Here is a 12345-nt window from a genome sequence, read left to right as displayed (position 1 = left end):
GATTGTTCTCCCTCTCTCTGTCTCTCTAAAACAAACTAAAAAAAAAAAAAAAAAAAAAAAAGAAGAGAGAAAATGAAGTTAGAGAAAGGTATAAAATGAAAAACAAGTCTCCCTCTGCCAGCCTCCAGCCTCCCCCTGCCCCAAAGTAACCACAGTGAAATACCTCTGTACTTTTCCAAAAAAATACTTTTCCAAAATAATAAATAAATAAATAAATAAATAAATAAATAAATAAAATAAAATAAAATAAAGCTTACATGTGTAATTTCAGAATTTCCCCCGGGGGAGGGTGGATTTTCCACATCATTCTGAATTATTTTTATCATAGTACTTACCACTTCCTAGTATTTTCTTATTTATTTGTTGTCTCACACTATTAGAATACATGCCCCATGAGGGGTGGGCTATTTTTCTAGTTTGTTCGCTATTAAATTCTCAGAACCTGGAACAGTACTGACAGGTGCTTAAAATATTAAAAAAAATTTTTTAAACGTTTATTTATTTTTGAGTCAGAGAGAGAGAGAGAGAGACAGAGCACAGCGAGGAGGTGGGCAGAGAATAAGAGAGAGGGAGACACAGAATCGAAAACAGGCTCCAGGCTCTGAGCCGTCAGCACAGAGCCCAACGTGGGGCTCCAACTCAGGGTCCACGAGATCATGACCTGAGTTAGTCAGACACTCAACTGACTGAGCCTCCCAGGCACCCCAGGCGCTCAAAATGTTTGTTGAGTGAATGAACGAGAGGATTGCACCAGATCTATTAACTATAAATTTTGCTTTTTTCACTTCATAACCTGTCTTGAAGTCTTTCCGTATCTGTGTATGCAGATCAATCTTGATTTTCTTTTTTTGTGACAACTCCCCCCTTCGTCGGTATGCCCGAAAGCAGGGAACATGATAATACTGATAATTATTCACTTTGGACACCTACATTGTCTCTGTCCCTATGCATTTTTTTTTCTTTTCCTCTTTAGAACCCCTCTTAAAGTATTTATTCCCATTTTTCTGATGAGGCCAAAGAAAGCCACACAGCTAGTAAGTGACAGAGCCTTGAAACACTCAGGTTCCTTACGTTCCACCCCCTATACCTTTAACGGCTCCTTTATTTTCTCAGTTGCCTGTGGCAGGTTGGGGATGGGGAACAAGGTTGGTGGGCAATCTGTGAAGACTTCCTCCCCCACCGCCCCGGCCGCCCCAGGTGACATTTGTAACCTTGGCACAGTCACTAGACTTGTCCTCCGTCTCAAATGCCCAGAAATCAGATCCCTGTCTGGAATGAATAGGATGTTAATTATCTACAGTTTTTAATCAGTGGGTTAATTGACAAGACATAGTAGGTGCTCAACAAACAAGGCAGGAAGCAGCCTTGTGATCCACGTTCTGACCACCAGAACCAGCCGCATATCGGGCCACCCCTGCCTCTCCCCTCTTCAACCCAGAATCTGGAGCTTGTTTGGCAAGTGTAGAAGCAAAGCCAGCAGTTAGAATAGCTGTGCTTTTGAAAAATCATTCATTCATTCATTCACGCGGTACATTTCTCTAAGGCAGTGATTCGCAAATCTGGTTTGCACATTAGAATCACTGGGGAGAGTTTTAGAAATCACTCAATTTCCCAAGCCCACCCTATTGGATCAGAACATCTTAGGGTGGGGAGCGGGGTACTGTGTTAAAAAAAATAATCTCCCTGGGGCGCCTGGGTGGCTTAGTCGCTTAAGCGTCCAACTTCAGTTCAGGTCATGATCTCAGGGTTCGTGAGTTTGAGCCCCTCATCAGGCTCTCTGCTGTCAGTGTGGAGCCTGCTTCGGATGCTCTCCTTCTCTCTCTGCCCCTCCCCCACTCACAATCTCCCTCTCTCTCTCTCAAAAATAAATGAATTAACATTTAAAAAAATCTCTCCAAGTGACTCTGACAGAGGTGATGGTTGGTGGAGCTGGGCAGAAGCAGGGAAGGAACTTGGAAATACCACACAGCACCTGCAAAGAGCCACGTTGGACATTAGGGTTTCTCCCATTTGAGCAACATAGAGGGACCCTTAAAAGAGGGGTGGGAGTTGCAGAGATCCTGTAATAGTTTGAATAGTGGCTACCGACAGATTTCAAGTCCAAATCCCTGGAATTTGAAATTGTTACTTTATTTGGAAAAGGATCTTTGCAGATGTAATGAAGGATTTTGAGATGAGATTACCCTAGATTGTCTGGGTGGGGCATCAGGAGTGTCCTTTTTTTTTTTTTTTTTAAAGTTTATTTATTTTGAGAGAGAGAATGTGAGCAGGGGAGAGACAGAGAGAGAGGGAGAGAGAATCCCCAGCAGGCTCCGCGCTCCCTACAGAGCCCAATGCAGGGCTCGAACTCATGAACAGTGAGCTCATGACATGAGCTGAAACCGAGAGTCCGTTGCTTAACCAGCTGAGCCACCCAGGCGCCCCAGAAAACACCAGGAGCCACCAGAAGCTGGAAGAAGGAAGGAAGGATCCTCTCCTAGAGGCTTCACAGGGAGCTCAGCCTCACCGACACCTTGGTGTTGAACTTCTGGCCCCCAGGACCACGAGGGAATAAACTGCTGCTCTTCTGAGCTGTCCGGTTTGTGGTAATTTGTTACCACAGGCACAAGGAACAAATCTAGACCCCGGCGGTGTGGCAGGTAATTCCCCAGCCTCGGATGAGGAATTCCAAATGAAAACATCCACGTTTTCTTCTGTGACCTTGTCTTTCAAGAACCATCATCCCCCAAGTGAAGGTGTTACCGTTGTAGTCTCCTGACCCCCAGAATCAGGTACGGGTGTTACCTGCTTCTATGACTCTCTCAAGAATAAAGAAACATTAAAAAAAAAAAAAGAAAAGATATGGAAGACTCAATCACCCCCCAGAAAGTTCCTTAGTGTCTTCCGTGGCATCCCCCTTCTGCCTACTCCCAACCACAGATCTGATTTCTGTCCCTAGAGGGTTCCTTTTTCAGGAGTTTTCTTTTTTCTTTTTTCTTTTTTTTAATTAAAAAACTTTATTCTTTTTTTTTGAGAGAGAGAGAGAGAGAGGGTGGGGAGGGGCAGAGAGAGAGGGAGACACAGAATCCAAAGCAGGCTCTGGGCTCTGAGCTGTCAGCACAGAGCCCCACACGGGGCTCAAACCGACAAACCGTGAGATCATGACCTGAGCCGAAGTCGGACATTTAACTGACTGAGCCCCCCCCCCCCCACCGCCGCCAGGCACCCCCAGAGCCTGTGTTTATTTTTTATTTTATTTTTTAACATTTATTTATTTTTGAGACAGAGAGAGACAGAGCATGAACGGGGGAGGGGCAGAGAGAGAGAGGGAGATACAGAATCCGAAGCAGGCTCCGGGCTCTGAGCCATCAGCCCAGAGCCCGACATGGGGCTCGAACTCACAGACCGCAAGATCGTGACCTGAGCTGAAGTCGGACGCTCAACCGACTGAGCCACCCAGGCGCGCCCAGAGCCTGTGGGTCTGTATTCTCTCTGCTGCAAAGAAACTGTGGCATGGGTCATATTAGCCCCACTTTACCGATGAGGAGACCGAGGCCCAGAGAGGTGAAGTCACCTCCCTGAAGGCACACAGCTAGTCGGTGGCAGAGTCAGGATTTGAACCGGTCTGTCTGCGCAGCTCTGAAGCCTTGGACACTCTCTCCGTCATGTGTCCCGTTGATGCTGGGGGCGCAGGTCGGGTACTGTCTCCCGAGGGGTATTACCTCGGTGTATTCGCTACTCTGTTCGGGTTCCAAAGCAGCCACTTGTTGTTACACAGAGACCAGATTGTCTTCTGAGGAAGCTGGGGACACATTTAGTTCAGGAGTCTGGGATGTAAAACCAGGCTAATGCATTCTTTGTCCGTGCGAAACACAACAGTCACCAGACCCAGGATCCCAGTGGCCAACACTCAACAGCTTTCTCCCTCTTAGCCGCTGTGCTAAGTCGTTCACAGGTCTGCATGGGTACACTCCTCCCCACCCTTGGGGAACTAAGTTACCACTACCCCCATTTTATAAGTAAGCAACCTGAGACACAGGAGGTCAGGTGGCTTGCCCAGGCCCATGCTCTGGGAAGCGGAGGAGTCGGGACTTGAACCCAGGCCATAGGTCCAACTCTGTTCTTCACCATACACGGGACAGATGCATCTGCTTCCTGAACTGGCAGGTTGCCTAGTGAGCCAATGCGAGGAATTTCAGATTCAGTTCCACTATTGACGTGCATAGATATTTGTCTGTGTTCTATGTGTGTTATCGTAACAACTGTGTCTTTTATTTTCCGTGTTCTTTTTTAATGTTTATTTATTTCAAGAGATGGAGAAGGGGCAGAGAGAGAGAGAGAGAGAGAGAGAACCCCAAGCAGGCTCTTCGCTGTAGGTGCCGAGCCCGACGTGGGGCTCGATCCCACTACCGTGAGACCATGACCTGAGCCGAAATCAAGAGGCAGATGCCTAACCGACTGCGCCACTGAGGTGCCCCTATTTTCCGTATTCTGCCTCTCTGATGTCTGGGGCCTCGCTGACTCTTGAGGGGCTGCCCCGCCGGGGTTAAGAAATTTCTAGAGAAAGTAAGCGGTGCCGGCCTTGGAGCATGTTCCTTGAATGCAAACCGACCAGCCCAGACCCCACACCCCCAGCTATGTCCTTTATCAGGCCCTCACACTCTGGCACCACCCACCTGCTCTGTTCACCCCAGGGCCACGTCCCGGACAAGAAGGGACAGCCCCCACACCCCAGAATCTGCTGAAATTATTCAACCTAGCCAGTCATAAAACTGCTTACCCTGCCTCACCCATTCCTTCCCGCAGAAACCACAATAAAAGCTCTTGCCCACGGTTTCCCCTGCTCCTCCCTCTGCCTCCTGACCAATGCTGGTGTTTTGTCATATGGCACCCCATGGTGTGACATATCCCATCCTCTTGATAGAATATGGAATGTAACAAACTATCTTTTCTTTCTTTCTTTCAAAAAAAAATTTTTAATGCTTTTCATTTTTGAGAGAGTGCAAGCGGGAGTGGGGCAGAGAGAAAGAGAGACAGAGAATCCGAAGCAGGTTCCGGGCTCTGAGCCATCAGCACAGAGCCCGACGTGGGGCTCGAACTCACAAACCGGGAGATCATGACCTGAGCCGAAGTCGGACACTCAACCGACTGAGCCACCCAGGTGCCCCTAACTATCTTTTCAATGATAGCCATCTCCTTATCTCATGGCTTTACTGTTTCTGAATGAAAATACAACCTATATGAAAACAGTCACACCTGTATATGCATTTCTTGAGTACCTACTATGTGCCAGATACAGTGCTGGGCCCAGAGGATATAGTGGGCAACTGGATAGACCCAGCTCTGCCTTCTGGGAGCTCATAGTCTTACAAGGAAGACTGGCATTCAACAGATCTATACAAATAAGTTAATCACCATCGGGAGACATACCAAGCCAGAAAAATACAGGGGAGCTATAAGGAGATAAACTAGGGGGAACAATCCATCCTGGGGGTGGCCTGGAAGGCTTCCTGGAAAAAGGGACCTAAGGGGTAAGAGTCCGTGGGAGTCATACAAGAGTGTCCCAGGCAGAGGCAATAACACGGGGCAAAGGTTCTGAGGTGGCTAGGAGCGTGTCTGGGGATGGCTAGTGTCGTCAGATGGCGTGCTGAGGTGGGCGGGTTATGAAGATGTCGAGCTTCTTTCTGAAGGGGGATGGAAGTCAAGGAGGAGTGTGGGCAGAGGAGTGACCACACAGACAGATGTATCACCGTAGAAGGATACGACAATTTCCAGAAAACAGAGGGAGCGCAGCAGCGAGAGAGCGGGGAAGAAACACCCCGACCTCTCTCTCTCCTCCCGCCCCCCTGCCTCCGTTCTTCCTCCCATTGGCTGATCCCATCCGGAAGTCATGGGCAAAGGAGCTTGGGTAATGTAGTGCAGGGTGGTCGGTCTCCCAGGGCGCAGAGCAGGGTGCAGAAGCACAGAGAGGCAATCTGGGGAACCCATGGGGAATCACCAGCGCCAGTCCCATGGGAATCGGATACAGCTTGGCCTCTCCAAGGTTCAGAGCCCTCCTTCAGGATCCGTGGTCCTCAGGGAGCACTGTTGGAGGAGCCGCAGAGAGACCCAGCCCTGCGTCACGAGCACAGACTGTCCACAGAAAGACCCGGGCTTCGGTCCTTCTTGAGCTTTCCTGTGTGGTTCCGGCAGGTCATCTAACCTGAGCTTCATGTTCCTTATCCGTAGTGTGAGTAGAACAACTCATCATCCCTAACCTTCTGAGGTCCAAAAAATTCCGAGAGCTTTGCATCACCCCCCCCTCCCCCGCAAGAAGGAGGAAAACATTTAGAGACAAGATCTAGGAGGACACGGGGCTAGTTATAGTCTTAATTTATTTCCGTTAATGTCAAAATCCTACATTTCCCTGCAGAACACTAATATAATAGGCTTGATTATGGGAGGTGCCCCAACCTGTCCATGGGGTGAATTACACAATATAAATCATAGACACTGTCTCACTTTTCTGAAATTCCTGAATTCCAACTCTCTGAATTCTGAAGCACCTCTGGCCCAAGGGTTTTGGATAAGGGATTGTGGATCCATAGTGCCATACCTTGGGGGTTGGGAAGATACAATGAATTAATGAGTACTGAAAACTGGGCACAGTCCCTGGAACACGGACTGGATCTTGTTTTTATCCCAGATAAACCATTTCACCTTTTCCCTCAGCCCCTGGGAGCCACTGGGAGAGAAGAGCGGTGCGTGTTTTGTGTTCCGTTGGCCATGAGATAGGATGACGCCCCTTACCAAAAATCATCCAGCCCTGGAAAACTTCAGGCAACTCATGGACGCAGTTTTCAAAATGCTTTTTTAGGGGCATGTGGCTGGCTCAGTCGGTTAAGCGTCTGACTCTTGCTTTTAGCTCAGGTCACGATCTCTCGGTGGTGAGATCGAGCCCTGCATCAGGCTCTGCGCCCACAGCCTGCTTGGGGTTGGTTTTCTCTCTCTTCGCCTCTCTCCACGTGCACGCTCTCTCTCAAAATAAATAAACTTTAAAAAACAAGCCCCAAATGTTGTTTTGGCAATAGATTGTCTCTCCAAATGAGATCTCCCATGGATTCCCCCCACATATCAAAGAGCATGCCGTGAGTGCATCCGCAAATGTTTATTTTACACGTTCATATTTGTACAATAGGGCCTGAGCCGCAAAGAACGATGGAGGGTTTTAGCTGAACCCGCTTTCGAAAATGGGGGGTTTACAGAGGCCAGCCGCAGGCTTCTCTCAGCCAGCGTGTCCCATCCCCTGGGGAATTTTCGCTCAGGATTTGCTGTGTGCCAGCCATGCCTCGAGTCACAGATAACTGGCTTCAAACCGTTAACAGTTCTGCACAACCGCTTGCTTTGCTCTGTCCGGAAATTCTTCCAGAAAACCTTGAGAAGCGGTAGATTTGGTTTCAGGGGCCACGTTGAACGACCACGCAACGTCGTGGATCACAAGTATGAACGGTGGAGAGGAAACACCTGAAACTCACAATCAGCACAAAGAAGAGCCCTGACACTGCGATAAGACGGTAAGAAATGTCACGCTGTCCCTTGTTACGATGCAATGATTGTGCCTTGACGGGAGAACAGCATGCAACAAACAAACGTGCCTGAGGTCTGTGTAACATTTGTTCCACTTGGGACTCAGAGGAAAAGCAAACGGTGAACACAGTAGAAGGATACACTGTGAGTGGCTTTGCCCAGGCTGGAAACTTACAAGGGCGGAAAAGATCAGTAGAAAACTACACACTTCTAGACCCTGGATGCACTTGGCAAGAAGATCAAATACACACGTTGGGGAGGGCAGGGAAATCTTTACAGCAAAAAGGGATGTCGAGGCTGATGGTGCAGAGTCAGCTTGGGGAGTTTACAGAAATCAGAGTCTTTCGGGTTTTGGGTTGTCACTGCAAGCAAACTCTAGAAACTCCTTCGGTCTTGACACTTGCTGGGAATGCAAGGACCTGAGAGGAATTTCTGACCGCCTGAGGGTGGGTCCTGCACCCTGCACCTTGGCTGCCAAGGTGAAGGGGTGGGTAGAGAGAGAATCTCCACCTCTCGGCTCTGCTAAGGGGGCCACGGGGGGCAGCCCCATAAAAATGAGAACAGAGGTTGGATGCTGGAATTCACGGACATGACTGATGCCCACCATAGTAATACATTGGGGGGCTGGGTCCACTATTACAATTCGTTGGTAAGAATCTGAGCCTGTGTGTGTGTGTGTGTGTGTGTGTGTGTGTGTAGATTGCATTTAAAAAAAAAAAAAAGAAATTCAGCTCAAACCCTTGCAAATCCCTGAACCAATGGAAGTTTGCAGACTCACAGGTCAGACGTCCCCGAATGAGAGCTCTGTCTCCCCATGGGCATTTGGATGTCACCTGACCAATTTTGTTGTTGTTCTTCACCGTCACGGGGGGGGGGGGGAACTCAAGGTTCATGTTGTTAATCGATAACCCTTGAAGGTGACCTCTTTAATTATTTACCTCCTTTTGGACTCTTTCCTGGGAGTCTTGCCTTTTGCTCTGTAGAGCCGAGCGCCCCCTCTGCGCAAGTCAGAGCTTCTGGAGGTGGATCCGGGGAGACCCACATCCCAAGCCCAGGCGCCAATCAGAGCAGAAGAGTCCCCCGTCTGACCATCCCTGTAAGGGACACCGAGCGAGTACGGAACAGCGACAGCTTTTGAGAGTCAAGCGCCAGAGCACGGAGCTCCTCAGGTGTGGCGAGCAGGCATCTCACTTTGTCAGGCATGGTTTCTGTTTGCCGTGTATAAAACAGGGTGGTCCACCCTGGACGACTTTCTGCCAGAGGTACATTCAAGGTACATCCTTTTAAAAGACAAAACAACAACAACAACAACAACAACAACAAAACCAAAAACAACCCCCCCAGCAAACCAACCAAAAACCAAACGAAACCGCTGAAAAACCAAAATGGGTCTAGACTTTGCAATGGCGGCATTTCCAGCAGGGCTGAAAGCCAGGAGGTTCTGGGTCTCTTCCTGGCAACACATGCTTCGCTGTCCCCCAACCTCAGCCCACAGAGAGGGGACGGCGGTGCTGAAGGGGACAGTGGCCTTTCTCCAGAGCAGGGAGCTCCCTGACACGTTCCTCCTTCTTGGCTTCTCCTCAATTCTGGCGCGAGACCTCTTGCACAACCTTGGACTCCCAGGCCCTGTTTCTCCTCTTCCGTTTCCTGTAAACACCTGCTCACGTGAGGTGGGGGAGGGGGAGGACGGCCCTCGGTCTCCAGGGAAACAGCCCGAGAGGCGCTTCTGGGCTCAGCCTGCGACCTTCTGGGGTCTCCAGGTTGTCAGACATTGTTGGAGGGTCTCTGAGACCCTTCTTCACCCAGAAGTTACCCTCGTCCCCTCAAATGACACTCTCACACATACCCAGGTGTTCCCCCCACACTTACGTGTTGCCCCCCACTACGCCCACATCCCGTTCATACTCAGATGCCACCCACACATCCAAATGGTACCTCGGTCACTCATCTGTTCAAGCGACTCAGGTGTTCCCCGCACCTACTCGGATACTGAATTGTGAGTGTCGCCAGGGCAAGGCGTGGGTCCGTTTGCTCCCGGCTGTATGGCCAGTGCCCGAAGCTGTGCCTCGGACCCCGTGGGTGCCCAGAAAACATTGGTTGAGTGAGTGAGTTTGCGCAAGCAAATATTACCTACATCCGCTCAAACGGCACCCGCACCCACTCAGATGTACCCACGTGACTCGAATGTTCCCCAGCCTCTATGAGTGCCACGAAGGCAGGGATCTGCGTTGGGTCCACTCGCTTCTCCCAGCTCCTAGAACAGCGCCTGGGACATAGTAGGTGTGTGAGAACGAACGAATGAATGAATGACCCAGGCTCAACCGGACAGGGACCACACCACGCAGAGGTAACCCGGAAGTTGACTCGGGTAAGAAGAGCCGCCCTCCCTCCCCGCCAGTCAGATGTCCCCCTGGCTCACTCAGATGACACTCATTCAGAGTGACCTCCACGTTTGAGTACTACTCCCCATCCTTTGCATTATCCACACTCCCTCAAATTCCCCAGACGAATTCAGAGGCTACCCAGTCGTCACCCACACCCACTCAGATGACACCCACCTCCCGCTCTGCCGCACCCCCTCCCCCCCCCCCCCCCCGGCCCCGCGCCCTCCCCATGTCACCTCACAGCTTGTCAGATGCATGGTGCCTTCGCCGGTTTTTCTTATGCTTCCTCTTGCCTCTCTTGTCATCTCCAGGCTTGCTCGGCTTCTCCGTGGAGTCCAGAGGCGGCGCCGCATCCGCCCCGGCGGTGGCCCCAGCCCCGGGCTGCTTCTCCCCGGCCCCGGGCGCGCGGCACTTTCTGGCAGGTGGCTCTCTGGGGCCCGTCACTGCGGGGCACAATTCCTGCCTCAGGACCCGGGCCACGTCCTCCACCGTCCTGCCCTCGCTCTGCAGGAAGAGGTTCAGCTTGGTCAGGAATTCAATGTCCTGCTTCCGGGGCATGTAGACCACCCTCCACAGGCCGCCCTTGCCCTTGATCTCCCTGGGGATGACGGCATAATTGATGTCCTCCGCCAGCCTGATGATGGCTGCCTTGGACCTCTCTTCTTCCAGAAAGGCCTTCCCAGCCACTTCGAACTTGCCCAGAGGTCTCAGGGGGGCCCGTATGATGTCTTCGAATTCCTCGTGGTCGCAGTCTTCCGGGATATCCAGGATCATCAGGGACTTGTAACTGTCCACCTCCAGAGCCTTGCACCCGTGCTCCAACAGGGCGATGTCCTTCACCCCGAACAGCATCCTGCCCAGCTCGCGGAGGCAGCAGTATGCCCGCTGGGGCACCCCCGAGCTGCCTCGGGGATCCGGAAGGCGATCCAGGATGCCACGATCCCCTCGCAAAGGCTGAGCCGGAGAGAGGCCGCAAGGGGCCCGGTCTGTCCCTCTAGTCGACGAGGCCCCTGGCCCTGCCCACAGGGCCCCCGCGTCCAGGCTTCTTGTAACCTTCCCCTGAGGGGGCTCTCGGGAGATCCCGGGGACTGAGGCCGAGTGAAATGGAGGTGCAGTCTGCCAGCCGGCTGGGGGCTCCCCCCGCCTGGGCAAGGCCGCACCGAGGAGGGCCCGGAGATGCGCTGTCCTTTCTTGGGGATGGTCTCCAAAGGTCTCGCCGGCCCTGGCGGTCTCAGCGGATCTGGGAGGCCGGATCTCCCTGGGGTTGCTGCCACCGGGGTGTCGTGGGTGGGGGCCCAGAAGGCAGGCTGGCTGGCCCAGAGGCCGCCCTCAGTGCCCCGTGGCCCGGAGAAGACAAGGATGTGGCTGTGGCCGCTGCACTTGTTCCCGCAGTGACGTCACCGCCTCCTTCGGCTCCGGTGCCCCAGAAGTCTCCATGGCAACCGCTAGAGCATCGCCTCTGCCATTGGCCGGGGCCAGCCGCATTGAAATCGGAGTCGGAGGGGGTCATTCAGGGGTGAGGGGTCAGCCCCCTGCCTTCAATAGCACCCTCCCTTCTCCTTGGAGAGGATGGCTGATTCCAGGGAGAGGGGACAGAGGAGATACAAGGTTGTCCCGGAGCATCTTTTTGGGGGGTCGAGAAAGTCAGGAAATGGCCAAAGAATGAGGATAACAGGTGGAAGGACCGAGAGCCAGCTCGGAGGGCTCCCGCTGGCCCCATCTGGGACAATTTGAGCACCGATGTGACAAATGAGACCATAACCCCCTGATAAAATCAGAATCCAGGAGTCTGTGTAGACACAAACACGTGAGTAAATGGGAAGTGTGGTGGAGGAATGTGGGCTGTACGTTGGCTCATATACAACTTAGGGACCAGGGGAGGATTCTGTTCCGGATTCTGTGTCTCCCTCTCTCTCTGACCCTCCGCCATTCATGCTCTGTCTCTCTCTGTCTCAAAAATAAATAAACGTTAAAAAAATTTTTTTTCTTTAAAACTTAGGGACCAAAAAGAACATAAGTCTCTTTACCTCGGAATGTCTTTGAAGGACACACCCACTGCAACATTCAGGGCCATTTTCTCTCAAAATGGTTCAGGAGGGAAACAGAATGCTTGGTGCCCCACTTGCAACTTTCCTGTAAGTCTGTGATTGTTTCAAAATATATACATTTTTGAAACAGGCTCCAGGCTCCGAGCTGTCAGCGCAGAGCCTGAGGCGGGGCTCGAACCCACCAACCGTGAGATCATGACCTGAGCCAAAGCTGGATGCTTAACAGACCGAGCCACCCAGGAGCCCCTCAACTGTATTTTTAAAAAAGGAAACAAGAGGGGCCCCTGAGTGGCTCAGTCCATTAAGTGTCCGACTTGGGCTCAGGTCACGATCTCCCCCCCACCCCACCCCGTTCCTGAGTTTGAGCC

The 12345-nt window shown here is 51.7% G+C and overlaps 1 protein-coding gene across 3 annotated transcripts in view; it reads right to left on the bottom strand.

Moving 5' to 3' along the window:
* The window catches only part of PNMA8C (PNMA family member 8C), a 31007-nt gene extending 19739 nt beyond the window's left edge, over positions 1-11268 (bottom strand). For all 3 annotated transcript variants that reach the window (XR_008293544.1, XM_053210273.1, XM_027037866.2), the window contains exon 1: positions 10166-11268. Coding sequence is in view for 2 of the 3 variants with exons in the window: in XM_053210273.1 (XP_053066248.1) it covers positions 10167-10781 (615 nt within the window). In the remaining variant the exon portion in view is untranslated. The remainder of the gene's footprint in view (positions 1-10165) is intronic.
* Between the last annotated feature and the right edge of the window lie 1077 nt (positions 11269-12345).

This window comes from Acinonyx jubatus, chromosome E2, assembly GCF_027475565.1.
Source record: "Acinonyx jubatus isolate Ajub_Pintada_27869175 chromosome E2, VMU_Ajub_asm_v1.0, whole genome shotgun sequence".
In the NCBI taxonomy this organism is placed as follows: Eukaryota; Metazoa; Chordata; class Mammalia; order Carnivora; family Felidae; genus Acinonyx; species Acinonyx jubatus.
This window is presented reverse-complemented; position numbering and strand designations above follow the sequence as displayed.